The 21,872-nt window shown below is 43.9% G+C and overlaps 1 protein-coding gene and 1 pseudogene across 1 annotated transcript in view; one reads left to right on the top strand and one right to left on the bottom strand.

Moving 5' to 3' along the window:
• Window positions 1-2,175: 2,175 nt before the first annotated feature.
• LOC103738429 lies at window positions 2,176-3,287 on the bottom strand (annotated as a pseudogene).
• A 160-nt stretch (window positions 3,288-3,447) lies between these two features.
• Window positions 3,448-21,872, top strand: part of Dbf4b (DBF4 zinc finger B) — a 24,885-nt gene continuing 6,460 nt past the window's right edge. The window contains 10 exon segments of the mRNA XM_017799402.1: window positions 3,448-3,549; window positions 3,882-3,951; window positions 8,145-8,334; window positions 10,058-10,097; window positions 11,248-11,306; window positions 11,308-11,330; window positions 12,409-12,478; window positions 14,508-14,514; window positions 15,749-15,785; window positions 17,409-17,454. Coding sequence (XP_017654891.1) covers window positions 3,448-3,549; window positions 3,882-3,951; window positions 8,145-8,334; window positions 10,058-10,097; window positions 11,248-11,306; window positions 11,308-11,330; window positions 12,409-12,478; window positions 14,508-14,514; window positions 15,749-15,785; window positions 17,409-17,454 — 644 coding nt within the window.

Here is a 21,872-nt window from a genome sequence, read left to right on the forward strand (position 1 = left end):
TTTTTTTGCTTCTTTGTTTGTTTTTGGTATTTTTGAGACAGTCTCCCTATATCCCCAGCTGTCCTGGAACTCACAGAGCTCTGCCTGCCTCCTCAGTACTGGAATTAAAGGCATGCACCACCACACCTGCCTTAGTGAGGATGAGTTTTATTGTTGGTCACACTAACTTTCATTACTCAATTAAAGTAGGATCTGCCAGTTTTTTCTATTGTAGTTACTGTCCACTGTCCTTCATTATTATTTTTATTTTATGTGTATGAGTATATTGCCTGCATGTATGTGAGTGTTCCTGTGTCATGCGCTGCTCTTGGAGATCAGAAGAAAGCATTGGATCCCCTAGAACTGGAGTTATGACAGTTGTTGGTCGCCATGTGGGTGCTGGGAGTTGAACCTGGGTCTTCTGAAAGAGTAGCCACTGCTCTTAACTGTCTTTTTTTTAAATTTATTTTAAAATATGTGTACAGGGGGCTGGAGAGATGGCTCTGTGGTTGAGATGGCACTGACTGCTCCTGCAGAGGATGTGGGTTTGAGTCTCAGCCCCCACATGGCAGCTAACAACTGTCTGTAACCTACAGCTCCAGAGAATCCAGCACCCTCTTCTGATCTCTGCAGGCATTGTATGACATGGGCAATATACTCATACACATACATGTAAGCAATATACTTGTACACATAAAATAAAAATAACAAAATATTTAAAACCCACAAAGATAATATTTTCTGAATATTAAAACTTTAGTTTAAGCCAGACATGGTGGTGCATGCCTTTAATCCCAGCACCCAGGAGGCAGAAGCAGGTGGAGGCCAGCCTGGTTTACGTAGAGAATTCCATGACAGCTGGGGCTACAGGGAGATCCTGTCTCAAAAAGACCAAAAAATAAAAATAATAAAATAATTAAAAACCTTAGTTTAAATCGGACATGGTGGCACATAACCTTTTAACCTTTTAGAAGTCAGAGGCAAGTGGAACTCTTAACATTGAGGACAACCTGATCTACTTAGTGAGTTCCAGGCCAGCTGGGACTACAGGCAGACCCTGTCTTAAAAGGACCAAAACAAAAACAAAAATACCTTAGAATAGGAGTTAAGGACACAGCTCTACTGAGCCCTTGCCTGACTCATGTTAAGAATCTGAGTTCAAAGCTGCATGTGGTGGTGCATACCTTTAATCCCAGCTCTTGGGAGGCTGAGACAGGCAGATCTTTGTGAGTTCAAAGCCAGCCTGGCCTACATTGTGAGTTCCAGACTAGCTGGAACTCAAAAAGACCAAAAAAAAAAAAGAGAGAGAGAGAGAGAGAAAAAAAAAAATCTGGGTTCAAGCCCCAGCACTAGAAAAGAATGGGGGGAAGATTAGTACAAATATATAGAAAACAATTATTTAGGGGACTAGAGAGATGGCTCAGCGGTTAAGAGCATTGGCTACTCTTGCAGAGGACCCAGGTTCAAGTCCCAGTATTTACAAGGCAGCTAACAACTGTCTGTAACTCCACTTTCAGAGCATCCAACACCTTCTTCCAACCACCGTGGGCATTGCATGATGCGAGCGTACCCACCTACATGCAGGCAATACACTAATACACATAAAATAAAAATAACAAAAATTTCTAAAAAGAAAATGAAGAGCTGGAGAGATGGCTCAGTGGTTAAGAACATTGACTGTTCTTGCAGAAGACCCAGGTTCAAATCCCATCACCCACATGGTAGCTAACAACTGTCTGTAACTCCAGTTCCAGGGGATCTGACAGCCTCTTCTGTCTTCTGCAGGCATTGTACAACATGGGTGCACTTACTTACATGCAGGCAATACACGCATACACATAAAATAAAAATGATAAATAAAAAGCCGGGTGTGATGTCCCACGCCTTTAACCCCAGCACTCAGGAGGCAGAGGCAGGTAGAGTTCAAGGCCAGCCTGGTCTACATAGTACCAGGACAGCTGGGGCTACAGGGAGACCCTGTCTCAAAAAGACCAAAATAGTAATAGTAATAATAATAATAATAATAATAAATTTTTTAAAAAATGATTATTTAGACTCTCAAGAACTCCACTGTATGTTTCAGTGAAGTTGGTTGGGAAAAACCCCCACGTGGACTGACTCCTAAAACGTATCCATCCGCCACTATGTATCTTCTGAGTCAGCATTCTTCCATGTTAACATATGCAGTGGCTGGTTTTATTCATGTTCCACTGGTTCATCAGCAGGATGTGTCTCTGCCTTTGTCTGTGGTCTTTCTGTAAACTCCCAGTGTTTACCAACAGTTCCAGTGGAAGCATTCTTTGTTGTTATGTTTTGCTCTGCAGAACGTGTCCCTCTCAAGGCACACAGACCATGTTTAACCAGTTATTTAAATTGCAGTCCATAAATTTAGACATATGTTTCTCCAAGTAAGTACAAGATGGTTGAAAATGAGCTCTAGTGGACATAACTGCAGTTAAAATAGTTAGCATATGGGCAGGTTTGGAAAATGTGAGGACTCATAGCATCATAGCCAGCAGTAAGCAACCTCACACCATATGGTCTCTGGCCATACCGTTGTGTTGGTATCTGGGTCTTGTTTCCAATTAGAGATACAAGACATGATACAGGAAGTGGTCTGTCAAATGCAAATCTGGAATCCAAACACTATTGGTGTGTAAAATTACATAACAGTCTAGCATCCACATTACATCCCACAGTTGAGAACCCAATGTGGTTGTCAACATGGAGTTTTCTTTCTGGTGAGCAGCAGGATCTGGCTGCCCTCTTTAGTGCAAGCAACACTGCATGGGGTTCTGATTTCAGGTGGACTCTGGCCAAATCTTACTGAATAGCTTCCATTGCACATTCAGTTTGATGACTCCTGCCCTCAGCACAGGATTCCTGAGACATTAGAACAGTGACATCATTGTCATACTGGTTGAAAAAGAGTTTAGCGCTTACTTATGAGGCTCTTGCAAAGCTGTAAATCAAGGAGAGCTCTTTGCAGAGTTTTTTTTTTTTTTTTTTGGTGTTTTTGAGACCTTCCTGTAGCCACAGCTGGCCTGGAACTCACTACATAGCCTGCCTCTGACTCCCTTCAAGGGCTGGGATTAAAGGCATGCACCACCATGCTTGGCTATTGATTTGCATTTTTGATAGTTAATGATTTTATGTACCTTTTCATCTGCTTGTTGGCAGTTTGCATATCTTTGGAGAAATGTTTATTCACATCCTTTACCTTTTTTATTGTTTTTGCTGGTGCTAGTGATTGCACCTGGGCCAGGGACCTGTATATCCCAGGCAGACACTCTTCCACTGACCCACATCCCAATTCTTTTTTTTTAGGTCCTAAGATTTTTTTTTTTAATTAATTCTATATTTTTGGGGGAGGGAGAGGGCACCAGTTTGAACTGGGAATCAACACTTTCCTTTAACTGCTCTCCCTGCTTTATGTGCTCCCTGCCTTTTAACTGCTCTCCCTGCTTTATGTGCTCCCTGCCTTTTGAGGATATTTGTTATCCTCAAACTTTAAGGTTCTCTTTGTTGGGTCAGGACTGTAGCTCAGTTGATAGAATACTTGCTGAACAGGTGTGGTGGTGCACACTTATTATCTTATTATTATTTGGCCCTTTTTTTTTATTTTTTTATTTTTTTTTGGTCTTTTTGAGACAGGGCCTCCCTGAAGCCCCAGCTGGCCTGGAACTCACTATGTAGACCAGGCTGGCCTCCAACACACAGAGATCCAACACCTCCCAAATACTGGAATTAAAGGTGTGTACCACCACGCCCAGCAATTTGGCATTTTTTAAGACAGGGTTTTCTTGTAGCCCCAGCTAGCCTGGAACTCACTAAGTAGACCAGGCTGGCCTTCAACTCACAGAGATCCGCCTGCCTCTGCCTCCCAAGTGCTGGGACTACAGGTGTGCACCACCAGCCCAGTTGAGTTTTTAACAGGGGCTATCCAGCAGCTGGGTGGACTATGTAACATGTGTCACTCCTACGATCCCATATGCCTCTCCAGTTTGTCAAATAGGAGCTGCAGAGGGATCGTATCTGTGCTTTTCAGGCGTTTCCAATGACATCACTGTGTTTCCCAATACAATTTTAAGTTTGAGCTATTTTTTAAAATAAAGTTATTGGGCTGGAGAGATGACTCAGTGGTTAAGAGCACTGATTGCTTTTACAGAGGACAGATTCAGTTCCCAATACCTGCATGATGGCTAGCAACCATCTATAACTTCAGTTCCAGGGGGCCTGACACCGTCTTCTGACCTCCACGGACATTGCATGCACTTAGTGTACTTACATACATACAGGCAAAATACTCATACACATAAACTAAAAGTAAATAAAAATTTTAAAAAATAAAGTGATTATTTCTAATTAGAAAAATACCTTTTTATTCTAAGGATTTAAAGAACACAGAGCTACTCCAAATGACCACCAGCATTTGGGGTTTTTGTTTGTTTGTTTGTTTATTGAGACAGGGTCTCCTGTAGCCCAGCTAGCCTAGAACTCACAGAGATCCACCTGCTTCTGCCTCCCAAGTACTGGGATTAAAGGTGTGTACCACCACACCTGGCTTTTTTGGTTTTGTTTTGTTTTTTTGAGACAGGGCTTCGCTATGTAGCCTTAGGCTGGCCTGGAACTTGCTGTGTAAACCAGGCTGGCCTTGATCTCACAGAGATCTGCCTGCCTCTGCCTCCTAAGTGCTTCAATTAAAGGCATGCATTACCACACACAGCAAACACCAACATTTTTAAGAATTTTTCTTTTTTCTCTTTTCCCCTTCCTCCTTAATGGCCTTATTACAATATAATTCATATATTATAAAATTCTTTAAGTGTTAAACATAGAATTAACATGTGGCCTAGCAATTTTACTTGTAGGTGTATATTCAGGAGAAATGAAAGCAGATCTACCCAAAAACTTGTACGTATACATTCATGACAGTGTTATTCATAATAGTGACAAAAGAGAAACAGTTTAAATATAAGTGAATAAGCAGAATTTGTTATGTGCATACAGTAGAACACTAATTAGCAATAGAATAAAGTACTGGACCTCAAAAACATGCTATGTGAGGAAAGACAAATATAAAAGGCCACGGATTGTATGATTCTAGTATGAAGTCTTTAGAAAAGGCATATATATGAAACAAAGTAGATTAGAGGCTGCTCAGGGGTGAGGCAGGAGCAAGGCATGGCTGCAAGTGGCATGTGGTTCTTTTAGGGTGATGAAGTATTCCAAAACAGGAGCGATAGCTCAGCAGTTAAGAGTGCTGGCTGCTCTTGCAGAAGACCTGGGTTCAGTTCCCAGTACCCACATGGCTGCAAATAACTGTCCATAACTCCAGTTTCAGGGGATCTGACACCCTCTTCTGGTCTCTTCAGGCATTGCACAACACGAGTGCACTTACGTATATGCAGACAAAACACTCATACACATAAAATAAAAAGAGTAAATAAAAATAATTTGAAGAATTAAAAAATAAAAAGAAATGTTCCAAAATAGATTCTAGTGTGAATTCTACAACTCTGTAAATTAGCTAAAAAGCCATTGAAAGTATTCACATACACAGTCTGTCATACACATGCTCTCTCTGTATTTTGCCGTGTGATGACCTGCATTGTCTCAGGACTCTACCAGCAAAAAGGCCATCATCGGATACAGCTCCTTGGCCTTGGGTCAAAACCATGAGCTGAATGAATTTCTTTTCTTTTTCTTGTGGTACTGGGAATTGAACCCAAGGCCTAGTGAATGCCAAACAAAAGGAAAAAAGGGGGGTTGGAGAGATGGCTCAGCAATTAAGAGCATTAGCTGCTCTTGCAGAAAACCCAGGTTTGATTCTCAACACCCATATGGTGGCTAACAACCATAGGTAACTCCAGTTCCAGGGAATCCAACACCCTATTCTGACCTCCATATGCACTGTATGACATGGGTGCACTTACATATATGCAGTCATAATACACACACAAAAATAATAAGTATTTTTCTTTTTTTAAATAATAAACATTTTTAAAAGGGGAAAAAGTATACACTTAAGTCAATAGGCCTGTGTGTTTATCTTGTTTGGAACTGAAAATCAAAAGGGCTAATTCTGAGGAAGTTGGCATTAATAAAGGAGTCAAAATAGCTACAGTCACAGTGCTTAGGGCTAGCATTCAACAAGCACTCAGAGTATGACTCTGACAGATGTTTCTTTACATTTCTTTTCATTGCATTTATTTGTTTGTTTGTTTATTATTTATTTATTTATGTGTGTATCCATACCACTGTGCATGTGGAGGTCAGAGGGCAGCTTTCACAAGTTCTGTCCTTGCATCATATGGGTCCCCAGGATGGAACTCGGGTCGTCAGTTTGGGTGGCAAGCACCTTTGCCCACTGAGCCATCTCACCAACCCTATGCCAGATGTTTCTAGCTGGACTGCTCTCAGTGGTTGGTGCCTGTGATTTCAGAGTTTTTAAATGTTAACATCTCCCCAATACCACCATCATCTGACACTATTTACAGTGTTTTATTTACTCCGTATGAACTTCCTGTGGGAATATGTATTTATTGTTATCATTTCCTCAGAAGTGAAGAAATATACATTCGGACTAAGTGAGATGTGACTTGTCCAGGGTTACACAGCTAGTAAGAGACAGACATAGGTCTTTTCTAGAAACTGTCAAGCTGACTTGTAGTGACATTCTGTTTCTATGCCTAGGACATTCTTGAGACGGAGTCTTACGGGAACAGAAGGTGGGAATGGGAGAGTAAGGTCTAGTTTGAGCACACATTATGGCCTAGTAATGTCTAACTTGCTGTCCGTTGCTATGGATTTGTTTAGGCTGGATATTTCATATCAGACCTGATATTTGTCCTTCCGTGTCTGGCTTATTCTGCATAGTGTAAAATTGTTTATTTGCTTATTTGTAGAGACAGAGTCTTGCTTTGCAGTCCAGCCTGGCCTAGAGTTTTCATCCTCCTGCCTCAGCCACCTAGGTGCTGGAATTACAGTCACATGCTCCCATGCCTGGCTTTGGCATGTTTTCAAGGCTCACCCATGTTATAGTACTGCTCAGAACTTTATTTCTTTTGAATAATATTCCATTCTATAGATATATTACATTTTATTTCTGCATTCATCGGTTTAATCTGTTTGGCATTTTCTCCTTTTTGGCTGTTATGAACAATCCTGCAGTGAACATTGATGTACAGATAATTCTCTATTCAGCTTTTTTGAGGAATTTAATTTGCTTTTAAGCTTTGTGCCATGTTTCCCATCAAGTCCCACTTTGAGTCATGCCTGTCTTATGTGCAGTGGTGAGCTGGAGCTGGCTGAACTGACTTTCAACCCTTTTTTTTTTTTTTTGGTCTTTTTGAGACAGGGTCTCCCTGCAGCCCCAGCTGACCTGGAACTCACTATGTAGATCAGGCTGGCCTTGAACTCACAGAGATCCGCCTGCCTCTGCCTCCCGAGTGCTGGGACTAAAGGCGTGCGCCACCACGCCTGGCTTGCAAATCAGTCACAAAGGAGGATTTTTCATTCCCCAGAATGTCAGTTGTTAAGCATCTACCCATTCACCGTGTTTTATGCCCATCTTTTCTTCCCACAAAAGTAATTTAAGTGTCAGTATGCTTCAGATATTGGGCTGGGCCTTGGGGTATAAAAGAAAGTCGGATCCTCTCTGTGCCTCTGAGGGGCTTATAGTCTGATAAAGTGGGCAGACACTTGTACAGCTGAATATTAGTCCAAATCCTTTCTGTTTCATTTTTAGGCTCCTTTAAACTTTGTGGTCAAGAATTCAGATGCAGTATTTGGATGGCTCATTGTATCTTAACATAGAAAACTGATAGCCATTGTGAATCCCACCTCCTCCATCAGTGTGTTCTTTCTGCATGCAGTCTTAGATTGTCAGAGCACTTGGAGCCTGTGGCCTGCTGCTGCTAGGTCAGGAGCAGTAGTTTCTGGAGGCAAAACCTGTATTTTATATATATCTAAACCCTATTCAATTTCAGGATGACATCTTCCTGAAGGGTTCAGTACAGAACTGCATTGAGTCTATTTAAAGAAAGATTGATTCTAGAATTTCTGGCAGCCAAGATTTCCTTTCCCAACCTCCTGATATTGACAATTCTACATCTGCTTTTTGGTTTTCAGCCATCTCTGTGATCTGGTTTCAGGTAATTGAGGGTTTTCTAAGCAAAGAAGTTACATTGTGTCCAGCCACAGAGAAGCAAAAGCACAGAGTGGTGGGACAAGCCCCAGAGGATGCCCCATCCCCGGCCCCAGCAAGGTCAGAATGAAAGCATTCTCTGTGGACAAGCCAAAAGGCAGCCACATCAGGACTCCACAGAAGCCTGTAGACTTGATAAGAATCTTGTGGGGCAGGAAAGTGTGTTGTTCTATAAACTTGTTCTATAGACAAAGGAAGTAGGTTTTGGTGAGCACCTCCCGCAGTCTCAGGTTTTAGTTCTAGCTGGTTTAATGTAATCTCATTTGCATTCAGGGACAGAATATTTTATCACAGTTCTAGATCTAAGTGGCTGAGCATCAAGCCACCCTCAGACTGTTCCTTCTATGCTGTGTCACATTTTTTTTTTTAAGACATGGTCTAACTACTCATTATGCAGCCCTGGCTGACCTGGAACTCATGGAGATCATCCTGCCTCTGCCTCCCCAAGTGCTGGGATTAAAATTAAAGGTGTGCACTAGCACACCCAGCCACTATGTCACTTTTTTTTTTTTTTTGGTCTTTTTGAGACAGGGTCTCCCTGTAGCCCCAGCTGTCCTGGAACTCACTATGTAGACCAGGCTGGCCTCGAACTCGCAGAGATCCGCATGCCTCTCCCCCCCGGAGTGCTGGGATTAAAGGCGTTTGCCACCATGCCCAGCTGACCTATGTCACTTTTTTATGGGGACTTCAGAGTTGGAAGATCAGAAATAAAAGAGTCCTCTGCAAAGCAGAAGGGACTTGATGGAATTGTCCTAGCATTGGCCCCAAAGTCTCAGCAGTCCCCTTCTCCCTGGCTCTTATGTAGAGAGGGCCAAGAGTTGGTACAATACACACGTCCCTTTGTCCCTTTTCTTTTTTGTTTTTTGAAACAGGTTTCGTGTAGCCCAGGCTGGCCTTGGACTTACTATGCAGTCAGAGCTGACCTTGAACTTATGACCCTTCTTCCTCCACTTCTTGAGTGCTAAGATTACAGGCATGGCTACCATACCTCATTTTATGCCATACTGGGGATTGAACCAGGCCTTCAAGCCTGATAGGCAAGCCCTCTACCAACTGAGCCACATCCCCAGCCCCTGCCTGTGTTTGTTTGTTTGGTTGTTTTTGTTTTTGTTTTTGTTTTTGTTTTGAGAAGGGATCTCCCTGTAGCCACAGGGTGGCTTGGAACTCATTGTATAGACCAGGCTGGCTTCCATCTCCCAAGTGCTAGGATTAAAGGCGTGCATGTTTTGCTTTTAAGTAGGGTGAAATTCGGTTTTTCTCCCCTAGGCTTACATTCTTATTTTTGTTTGACTTAGGCTCTTTTGTTTTATGTTTTCTGAGATAGGGTCTCACTATGTAACCCTGGCCGGCCTGGAACTCTAACTCTCAGAGATCCATCTGCTTCTGCCTCCTGAGTGCTGCCGCTATGCCTGGCTGACTTAGGCTCTTTGACATTTTGGTTGTTAGCCTTAGCCTTTAATGGCTGTGCCATCTCTCCAGCCCAGACTTAGGCCCTTAATCTATGAACTTAAACCATTGTATCATAATAATACAATAGTCTTTACTTCCAAAGAGTAAAGACATTTTTCTAGACTGAAACATTTGTGTTGTAGAGTACAAAGACACTTAAAGAGAAGTCTTAGAATGTTTGTGGCCTCGGGTGAAATCACAGTACCTCTCTCCACTGGGTTTAGGTTGTACCTCCCTTTGGGTGACCTGAACTGCCAAAGATCATCTAGACCCTCATTTGTGCCCATCCTCAAGCTGTCACTGCCCTGGGTTTCTGAGGGATATGATCCAAGGCATCAAGTCATTTGTAAACATCTGTACACATGTTATGGTCTACCAGCATACCTCACTGCTCTTCTCTCCCTGACAGATGCCTATGAGCAAAAGAAAGGAGCTCCTACAGAAAGCCATCAGAAACCAGGTGAGCTGGGGCATGATAGGACTGAGGGGGTGGTAAGGGCAGTGGTATGATTACACAATACCAATAACCTGTGCACTTAAACATGGTCAAAATAAGCATTAGGGCACAGGTCTGTATTAGGGCACATCCCAGCACTTGAGAGACTGAGGCAGGAGGGGCTCAAGTTTGAGCCCATCTACCTTCTTCCATATGGCAAAAATCCCACATACTGGAGGTAGGTGAGTGGATGTCTCCAGCATAGGGAAGGATTTAGCCTTTCTTCCCAAATCCCTCAGAAGTACAAACTCAAAATTTACACCCTGAGATATTAGTAATGTTACCGCTTTCTTCTTACAAATGAGGGTGTGGAGGCTCAGAGTTCAGTAATTTGTCCAGTCAATTCAGGAGTAAGTGTTAAAGCCAAAGCCAACTCCAAAGTTTAGCAAGAAAACCTCATGAGGCATGGTCAGTCACACCTGTTACCCCAGCACTTGAGAGTGAGGAGGAGGACTGTCTCAAGTTCTAGACCAGTTTATATAACAGAGTGAGACTGTCTCAAAAAAGAGAGCACTTTGTAGGCATGTGGCAGGACATGCCTGCCCCGCACATAATCCATTCTATACATTTGCAGATAGCAGTTTATCCCTTTTGTGAGAACCCAGGGCCATTAAAGTTAAGTGGCAAGAGGAGTCCAGGTGGTCTTGTCACAAGAATCCTTAAAGCAAAACTCTGCTGAGTACAGCCAGGCACAGTGGCCATGGGCCTGTATTCTCAGCTACCCAGGAGGCTAAGGCAGGGAGCCGTTTGGGCCCAGAAGTTCAAGGCCAACCTGAGCATCATAGCATGACCCCATGTGTAGCTTCCTGGTATTTATGCTTGCTGTGTGCAGACAGCCTTCCTCACAGAGGCCCTTTGACAAGCAGCTCTCTTAGAAATGTAGTCACAAAGTAGCCAGATCAGAACATGTGGACATATCACCAGTCTCTGCCATCTTGGCCTGGCTGGCCTATGTGGAGAATAGGGTATATCTTCCTAGGTACTGAGGTAGACTTCCAGGCACTGTGTTCTCCTACACCTCTCCAGGGACATCCTCCCTCAGATGACCTAGGGCTCTCAAAGCAATGTGTACTCCATCATGCGCCAACCTCAAGACTCTGCTGTGTTATTTCAGGGGAGCAGCAGTGGAGGTGGCAGTGGGAGCAGCAGCCTCCTGACCAACGCCCGCTCCTGGAGTGAAGGTCCTGCATGTGGATGGTACTGTTTCTACCCCGGTGCCTGCAGAGGGGGGCTTTGGTGACTTTGACTGGGAATGTCACCTTTAAAGAAATGGCGGTCATGTAGGCTTTTGGTAGTTGGAAGACAGAAGTGCTCAATTTACTGTGTTGTTCCACAAGATGGGAGGGTGTGGAAAAGCAGGGTAGATAGCAAAGTGTGGGTTGTGGATGAGGGATCTGGAACATTTTAATTAATATAGAACAACTTTCCTCCAACTAGTGGGAAAGTTGTTATGGTCCCAAATTAAGTAAGAAAATGACCCTAAAACTGGTAACCATTTTTTAGATGTTTACTCTGTGCTAAGAATTACCTGCTTAATCCTCACCATAATGCTGCCCTCTTGCAGATGAAGAAATTGAATCTCAAAGAGATTGTATAAAGTCTCCACAGTCTTACCAGAATGAGCATTGTGGCCCATATTCCAACCCAGTTTGGCCCAACTGTCAATTTTGTGTCCTCTTTTCCCCATAGGATTTCCAGTCACTGTATGAGATCTGTTTGTTGTTGGGATAAACTTATACTAGAATAGTTTTCCAGAATCAGTTGACTGTGACAGAGCACATACCCTGCTCCATTCTGAGTAGGGTTTTTCCTAATCCATCTTAGGGGCTTGATCAAGATGGGATGTACCAAGGTCTTCCAGGGGAGTCAGGTTGTACAAAGGAATTTCCTGGTCTAACATGATCTAGGTCCCTGCTGGGTCTTCTACCTAAGAACATGCCTGTGTGACTCAGAGAACAGGTCTCTCCCACAGGCGCTGCTCTTCTGTTGTAGTCTCTAGGCCTTGGTGAGTCATAAATGCACCTCAGTCCAAAACTGAATTGTATTTATTGCTAGGTGAGAGCATGAGGCCAGCTTAATTGCTTTTCCAGGGCTAGAGGACCCTGTCCTTACCTATCAGTAAATGCAGAGGTGACATTTAGCCACAAGATGGCAGGCAAGGCTGGTATGATCCAGCCAGCCAGGCTAGGTGACAGGTCTAGTTTTCTAGCCCAGAAAGGTGCTGTGCTGGGTACATGATGGAAGCCTCACCCATAGCCCTGTGTCTTCTCCACAGACATGATGATACATGTGCAGCAGCTGTCCCTCAGTTCTCTGCATAGAAGGAAACAAGAATGGAAGCCCAGGTAGGGCATCCTACTAAACCACAGGGCAGCAGAGGGTTCCCAGTGAAGTCTGTGACTACTTTAGTCAGTCAACAACCCACCCAAGCCTGTTTCCTGTCCGTTCTAAGCTGTAAGAGCAGCACGGCCCTTAGTCACGTCATTCTTAGTGTCTGTAGTCCTGTACCTTCTGTCTTCCTGTGCTTTCTGTGTGTCACCTGTGGTTTGCTCACCTTGCTGAGGCATTCACTGCGGCCTAAGCCAGGAGCTGCCTGTGGGTTGTCCTGGCCTAGATAAAACCTGCAGATGCTCCCGACCTGCTGGCCAGGCTGTCATTATAGCTCTGGCCTGGGAATGAACCTACAGATTGCAATGGATGGGGAGGGGTACTGTAGCTTTAAATAGCTGCCATCTTCCAAATGCTTGTTTGACTTTTCCTTCTTTTCCAGGGTTAGAACCATGCATACCCCAGTTAGGTATGTGGCTCAGTGGCAGAGTGCTTACCTAGCAGACACAAGGCCCTGGATTCAATCCTCACCACAAAAAATAAATTAGTTAATTAAATAAAAATAAAAAGTGAGCCCAGGCTCGTTAAAAGCCACAGTATCGGGGCTGGAGAGATGGCTCAGTGGTTAAGAACACTGGTGGTTCTTGCAGAAGACCCAGGTTCAAATACCAGCACCCACATGGCAGCTAACAACTGTCTGTAATTCCAGTCCCAGGGGATCTGACAGCCTCTTCTGACCTTCTTGGGCATTGCACAACACAGGTGCACTTACCTACATGCAGGCGATACACATATGCACATAAAATAAAAATAAATAAAAAAATTTTTTTAAGTTAAAGCCAGGTGTGGTGGCGCACACCTTTAGTCCCAACACTCGGGAGGCAGAGGCTGGAGGATCTCTGTGAGTTCAAGGCCAGCTTGGTCTACATAGTGAGTTCAGGTCAGCTGGGACTACATGGAGACCTGTCTCAAAAAGTTTAAAAAAAAAAAAGCCATAGTATCTTTGCTAAGCTTAACTATGAGGAAAAACAAAGCTTGCAGGTCCCCCTTTCATCCAGAGGACTAACTTAATCACAGACCACATCCAGATGGCTGCAGTATTCAACCTCTGACACTGATCTTTCCTCATCCCTAGTCTAAAAATCTGAGTATGTGTCAGGAAGGGTACTTCTGCTTAATAGATTTATGTTCAAAATTTTAAAAGATAGACAATGAAAGTCTCTTCCCTCCTCAAACTTCTGTTCCCTAGCCTCTGAACACTCATTACAAAAACATTGTAAGCAGTGTGTCCTTCTAGGACTTCATGGGTTGGGGATTTAGCTCATTGGTAGAGCGCCTGCCTAGAAGGTCCTGGGTTCAGTCCTCAGCTCTGAAAAAAGAAAAAGAAAAAAAGAACAACAACAATAAAAAAAAAAAAAAGGCAATTTCTAGGATTTCATGCACATATGAAGCCCTTGGGCTGCAGTTTTAGCTCAGGTCAGAGCATTTACCTAGCATGCACAGACCCTGATTTTGATCCTAGAAACAAAGAATCTTCACCTTTGTGCAAATACATAGCATTTTTACTTTAACATCATAATTTATTTTGGAGTCTTTTTTTTTGTACGTGTGTGTGTGTATGTGTGTGTGTGTGTGTGTGTGTGTGTGGTAATTTTGGGCATGGGCTCTCTTCATATGCTGCATTATTTATTAATTTGAATATTTCAGACTATCTTTGCATTCTTGGATAAACACATCCTCATTATGAAATCCTTAAAACAATTTTTTTTTATTATTTCTCCAAAGAGAGGCAATTTTAAACACATTTTTCCAGAAGTAACTTGAAGCAAGTGACATAAATATAATATATACAATGAAGTTTAAGGGGAGAAAAATAGGAATAAGAAATCAAAGACCAGAGGATTGGAGTTTTGGATATAATTTACACCCCACTTACCAGCTTTTTTACTTTATTTTATTCTGTTTTTTAAAGATTTTTTTTTTAATTTTAAATTATGTATCTGTCTGTGTCGGGGTATGCCCATTATAGTGCAGATGCCCATGGAGACCAGAGGTATCAGATCCTTTGTAGCTGGAGTTAGGAGAGGTTGTAAGCCACCTGATAAGGGTGCTAGGAACCAAACTCGGGTCCTCTGTAAGAGCACTATGTGCTCTTAACTGCTGAGCCATCTCTGTAACCTCTCCATTTAGTTTTTTGTTGTTGATGGTAGTGGTTTGTTTGTTTGGTTGGTTGGTTTTTATTTTTTGAGACAGAATTCCACTGTGTAGCCCTGGCTGGCCTGGAACTTGCTATGTAGAGCAGGATAGACTCAAACTCAGAAATCCATCTGCCGGGGGCTGGAGAGATGGCTCAGTGGTTAAGAACATTGGTTGTTCTTGCAGAAGGCCTGGGTTTGAATCCCAGCACCCACATGGCAGCTAACAACTGTCCGTAACTCCAGTTCCAGGTGACCCAACAGCCTCTTCTGCCCTCCGAGGGCATTGCACGACACGGGTGCACTTACCTACATGCAGGCAATACACGCATACACATAAAACAAAAATAATAAAATTTTTTAAATTAAAAAAAAAAGCCGGGCATGGTGGCGCACGCCTGTAGTCCCAGCACTTGGGTGGCAGAGGCAGGTGGATCTCTGTGAGTTCAAGGCCAGCCTGGTCTACAAACTGAGTTCCAGGACAGCTGGGAAAAAAAAAAAAAAAGAAATCCATCTGCCTCTGAAGTGCTGGGATCAAAGGTATGTGCTACCATGCCCGGCCTCATTTAGTTTTTAATATCATCCTTAACTTGACTTTGGTTTAAATATTGGTTTTGACCTACAGAATAGGCACAGGAAAGCAAAGGTTCACTGTCTTCACCCTTGTCCTACAAGGTGGCCAGGAATGCCAGCAGCACCTGGAAGGTAAAGCTGCAGTTAAGTGAGCTCCCGTCCGTCCGTGGTGGGTCTTTCATGACTTTTGTTTCATCAACTACATTTGGGGTGGCAAAGCTTCCCACCTGGCCCTGAGGAACTCCAAAGCACTTGCTCTTTGTTCCATCTACATGTCCTGCAGAGAGAGTCAACTGCCGTTGAGATTCACAAAGGCCCCACACTGATCGTGGCCCTGGGAAGCAGAGGACCCTTTGTACCCAGGTCTGCTCCAGCTCACCACCTGAGAGTCTGGTTCTCAGGCCTCCCAACAGCAGGAGGCGAAGTGGGACAGACCACAGCAACTCAGCCTACCAGGCCCCATTCCTTGACCCTCTCATGGCTCCTCACATCCTTAACCTATTTTCCCTTTCCATTTAGGGAACACATCCAGGAACAGAGTCAAGAACATGGAAAGGTCAGTGTGGTAGCTTTTCTCAATCTAATTGCAATCCCTCCCTCTATAAGCACTTCCCCACGACTCCCTCTGAGGCAGCATCTGCTCACTTTTCTGAGGCAGGAAGCAAGTCCAGCTTGTGTTGCCCCGTCATGTTTCCAGGACTCGGGCCTCAGATCTCTGGAGTGAGAGAAGTACATCCAAACGCAAGTGCGGAGGGGCTGACCCGGGGCTTCTCCAGAGCCAGGACCCTCTTCTGGCTGTTCCTGGGCAATGACTGAAGTTCAGCATCCTTTTCCTTCTGATTAGTAGCAGTTTGGGGTGGGCAGTTTGACAGCTGCCTACCATTTTCAGAAATGCCAAACTCTGAAACTGACAAACAGGCAGATTGATGGACTCTGTCTCCCAGTTCCTCCTGGACAGCGGGAGTTTCTCCCCCTGGATGTTTCTCCCAAAGCTGCTCTTTAAGTGGCATTTATCTGTGTACAAGCGGGAGCTAAGAAAAGTTCCTTGGCACCTCCTCAGGCTCTAAACTGAAGGAATTCTATGAGGGAATTGATTTTAATCACTGTCTTAGTTAATTAGAAAGACAAATTATCCCCCAAAAGTAATTAATGGGAGCAGTTAACCAGGGGGAAAGCCTGCTTTTTGCTTGGGTGCTAGGGTGGCCGCCAGTGGGGCTGGAACTGTGGGTCTCTAGCTTCTTTGGGGAATATATAGCTGTTGGTTCTACTGGGCCTGCAGTCTGCCTGCTTCTTCTTCGCCAGCACCCCTGGTCACTGAGTAGCTAGAACAGGTCTTAAAGCCCAGGAGATTTTGTAGACTTCAGACAGCTAGCTGGTCAGGGGTGAATCTCATTTATTCATTCCCAATTTGTCTTTTGTGGCACCCTTTGCCCTGCTTTATCTGGAACTACATTTCTCCTGTGACATTTTCTTATCACCCATCCTATTACTAAAATCACAAGACACTGATTTTTTTTTCATGTGTGAAGTTTGTTTTGTTTTTGTTTTTGTTTTGTTTTTAAAAGGTCTCACTACGTAGTACTAACTGGCTTCAGACTTGCGGTGGTTCTCCTACCTCCCCTCCAAGTGCTGAGATTACAGTTGTGAGACATACTGGCACCAAATGTTCTTTATCCATCTTCCTTTCTGTTCTTCCCCCACAAAAAAAACAATCTCTGAGAAGATTCTGGCTGAACAGTGTTCTCAGGTACCCCAGGATTCTGCAGCACTGGGAACCAAAGTCTAGGAAGGACCTGGCACATTGTGGGACCTAGCAGGAACTACCAGGGCCTAGTTTCTCCCACCAAGTAAGTTAGTTTCTAGTGGAGGTGGCATCCTTGCGGGTTGACAACCTGTAGAAACACCCCCCCACACACACATACACACACAGATCCTGTGTCCTACTGGGGGAGGACATGTCTAGGGCTACAGGGCAACTTGGCCTGTCTCTCAATAGTATGACTATGTCCCTGGACTAGAGGCTAAGGAGGTAGGGGGAGTGCTTTACCTCTGCTAGATGGAATGGCTTGGGCTTTTAGGGTTTGGCAGAGACTTGCCTCCCAGAGCAGTTCCTGTATGTGTGGTGTGGCACTGCACTGGGACAGAAGGAGAGCTAATATGTACATTCTTCTCCTTGCAATGGCCAGACTAAAGACACCATTCCTCAAAGTCAAAGATGTGAGCTGGTGAGTGGGACCTCTCTTCTCTCTGCTTCCCCTACAGAGGAGGGAGGAGAGGTATTCAGAGGACCCAAGCTGACACAGGACATGCACTGGTGCACCTGTGTGTTCCTCTGAAGCCACTTTTTCCTATTGTCAGGAAGAAGTCTCATACAGACCAGGGGGAGCCTCTGAGGGTAGCACTGATACTCATCTTTGAAATGAGTCAGAGGTTAATGATCCTATGTGTGAATTACCTCCACTTAATACTGTTTTACGAGCTTGTGATGTCCCATGCAGCCCATTATTACTGCTACGTTCTCCCAGGGTGTGTGCGGACACTTAGTGTTGAATCATTACTGGCCTAGTCATAGCACTAGTACAGTCCAAGACATCATCCCGGCTGAAGTGTGGGTATGAGCGGTGGCACTGAGGACTCACCTTATACTTGATGAACCTTTCTGGTGAAAAAAGTATGGGGCGACTCCATCTTCATCCTAGTAGGGGAAACTGAAGTCAGAAAAAGCAAAAGACTTGTGTACTTTCCTAGCCAACTGTGGCCCGAGACTAGAAGTCAAAAGTCCTGACTGCCCTGCGTCTTCCTTCCACTCTGCCCTCTCTGCCCTCCATGGCCCCTTCTTACTACAAATAGGAGGGCCACACATATTGATGATATTAAGCCCAATAAGCTCTTAGCAGCTGCTTTGATTATTGAGTCCTTATACTTCCTCATGAGTAAGTACCAGAGTAAAAGCCTATGCTAGGAGCTGGAGAGGTGGCTCAGTAGTTCAGAGCACTGGCTCCTCTTGCAGACCACCCAGGTTCAGTTCCCAGCACCTATGTGGTGGCTCACAACCATTTGCTCCAGGGATCTGATTCCTTCTCCTGGTACTTGTGGGCTCCTGCACATACCTGGTGCACATAAATTCATACAAGCACACACACATACACACAAAAATGAAAATAAATAAATCTTTAAAAAGAGAGCCAGGCATGGTGGCACATGCCTTTAATCCCAGCACCTGGGAGGCAGATGCAGGGGGACCCCTGTGAGTTCAAGACCAGCCTGGTCTACATAGTGAGTTCCAGGCCAGCTAGGGGTACAGAGAGACTCTGTCTCAAAAAGACTAAAAAAATGGACCAAAAGAAAGAATGAAAGAATAGCAGGGAAAAACTTATATCTGAAGACAAATATGCAGTCACAGGAAGGTCAAGGAATTCCAACAAGATAAATACAAATAACGTTAGATCACCGTGTACAATCAAGCTGTCAAAAAATAAACACAGAGGCGTCCAAAGCCATCAGGATAAAAGAAACCTATCGTTTATAAGAAATTTTCAGTAAGGCTAGCAGTAGTCTTCTAAGTAGAAAACTTAAAGGACAAGAGAGGGTGATGATATTTTCCAAAGTGCTGAAGGCTATGTGACTCTATAATTATTTCAAAGCAAAAAAAAATTTCTTGAAGGAACTAAGTCCATGTTTACCCAGGAGAGACTATTGGGACTCAAATTTTCTGTCTTCTTTAGCCTTAGGCAGGGCAGCTAAAGACGCAGACCCCGAGCCTGCATGCTCCCTGTTCCACCAGGCTCTCTTCTAGAGTCCGAAGATACAGAGTTCACTTTGGCAGCATAAAGTACATGGAAAACACACAGGGATGGTGCTGGACTCCCTTAACAAGGAGATGGAGGACATGCTTTTCCAGCCCCCATCTTTCCAGTCCCCATCTTTCTAAGTCCCCTTCTCCTTCACCACCGGGATAAACACAAGGAACTGGTGCTCAGAAGCTACAGCTCAGTGTCGTTGCCTCCCTATCTGCACTGACTATGGCAGACGCAGACGCAGGTAGTGTTGCCAACAGAGGCTCCTGATGTTGTCCCTGGCCTCATAGGCCAGAAGGAGGGCGAAGTGGAGCTTTCTTATGATTCTTTTCATGTGCTATTCTGAAGCGGGTGTCCTTCAGAGCTCCTTAGCCTGACCAACTTCAAGTCTGAAGCCTCCAAACAGAAACAAAATGCCTTAAGAAAGAATAGAGGTGTTAGAGTTGTGGACACTCCCTTCTCTGTGAAGGCCCAAGAAGACTCACTTGTTAATTCCCTCCTGAGGCCACAGACTCACCTGTCCCCAGGAACCCATGACCTGCACTCTTCCCCTCCACAGCATGGACTGATGCAATCTAATGCTGTGCCTGACGGTGACCTCAGTCAGCAGGGTTTGCCGAATACACACAAATCATTTCTGACTCTGGAAAGCTCTTGAATGTTTGCAATTTGAGGCAAACTGCCAGAACCACCCACAGGATCTAGCTACCCAGAACCTTCCTGTGCTCTCTTCCTCAGAACTCCAGTCCTAACTGGGCATGGTAACACACACCTATAATTCCAGCACTGGGTCGGGGGAGGCAGGAAGAGCAGGTATTCAAGGATAGTCTCAGCCACATAGTGAATTCAAGGCTAGCCTAGGCTACATGATGAGACCCTTTTTCAAAAAGAATTTTTGTTTTGTTTTGAGACAAGTTCTCACTATGTATCCCCAGCCAGTCTGGAACACCCTATGTAGACCAGGCTGGCCTTGAACTCACAGAAGGCATGCGAGACACCACGCCCGGATTAAAAATAATTTTTAAGCTTTAGAAAACCACCAACCCTTACATGGTACCAAGTGCCAACCTAGTACAGAAAAGTTAGAGCGTCCCTTCACACAGAAGGAAACTTCTCTTGTTTAAACATTCTTATTTAGAGAACATTCACTGGGGGAAAGACAGCATGTTCAGCAAACAGTGCTGGCAAAACTGGATCTCCACCTGTAGAAGAATGAAACTAAACCCCTATCTTTCACCTTGCACAAAAATCAATTCCAAATGGATCAAAGACCTCAATGTAAAGCCCAAAACTCTGAGACTGTTAGAAGAAAACATTGGCAAAAACCTACAAGACATAGGTGTAGGAAAGGATTTTCTAAACCAGACATCAACTGCTCAGGAAACAAGGTCAGGAATCAACAAATGGGACCTCATTAAACTAAAAAGCTTCTGTACATCAAAGGAGACAACCAGGGAAGTGAAGAGAAAACCCACAGAATGGGAGAAAATCTTCACCAGTGACATATCCGACAGAGGTTTAACATCCAGAATATATAACAAATGCTAAAAACAGAGAATCAAGAGGAAGTAACCCAATTAAAAGATGGGCTAAGGAGCTGAACAGAGAGTTCTCAAAAGAAGAAGTAAAGATGGCTAAGAAGCATCTTAAAAGATGTTCAACATCACTAATAATTAGAGAAATGAAAATTAAAACCACTTTAAGATTTCATCTTACCCCAGTCAAACTGGCTAAGATCAAGAGAACAAATGATACCAAATGCTGGAGAGGATGTGGGGAAAGGGGAACACTCACCCACTGCTGGTGGGGCTGCAAACTTGTTCAACTCCTATGGAAAGCAGTGTGGTGAACTCCTAAAAAACTACAAATTGCCGGGTGTGGTGGCACACGCCTTTAATCCCAGCACTCGGGAGGCAGAGGCAGGCAGATCTCTGTGAGTTCAAGGCCAGCTGGGTCTACATAGTAAGTTCCAGGACAGCTGGGGCTACAGGGAGACTCTGTCTCAAAAAGACCAAAAAAAAAAAAAAAACTACAAATGAACCTACCATTTGACCCAGTTATACCATTCCTTGGCATATAACCAAAGAACTCATCCTATTGCAGAGACACTTGTACATCCATGTTTGTTGCTGCTTTTTTCACAATAGCTAAGAAATGGAAGCAACCTAAGTGTCCCTCAGTTGACGAGGGAATAATGAAAATGTGGTTCATTTATATGATGGAGTTTTACTCAGCAGTAAAGAAAGATGAAATCATGAAATTTGCAGGTAAATGGATGGAACTAGAAACTGTTATACTAAGTGAAGTAACACAGACTCAGAAAAAAAATCGACATACGTTCTCCCTCATATGTGGATCCTAGAACCAAACCCTGATAAGTGAGTATGTATCCAGACATAACTACAGGAACCAGGATAATGGAAAGGAAATGAAGGTAAAGGAAAAGAAAGAACCTGAAAGATAAGAACAGTAGGAAACAGGCTTTAATAAGGGAGATATGGATAAAATTGGGTTAGTTTAAGGGAGGGGGAGGGAAGGGTATACAAGGAACCTATAGGATAAAGGGAAAGAAGGAGCTCAAGAGAGGTAGGACCATAGGAGAAGGGTATTATTAAAGGAGAAAGGGGAAAAATGGGGCACTTTAACTGGGAAAACCATGATGGAGGGGTTAGACAATGCGAGAGATAAATAATGCCTAGCTAGTTTTAAAAACCAGAGGGAACCATATTAACCAAATAACCTACTGACAAATTATATATGCAACTAGCTCATGGAATATAACACATGTCTAGACAAGGTTTATCTGAGAATGTTTGGTCTCTGCCCAAGCTTTATCTATATAGCCC

Source organism: Nannospalax galili, unplaced genomic scaffold (assembly GCF_000622305.1).
Source record: "Nannospalax galili isolate Female #2095 unplaced genomic scaffold, S.galili_v1.0 scaffold95, whole genome shotgun sequence".
In the NCBI taxonomy this organism is placed as follows: domain Eukaryota; kingdom Metazoa; phylum Chordata; class Mammalia; order Rodentia; family Spalacidae; genus Nannospalax; species Nannospalax galili.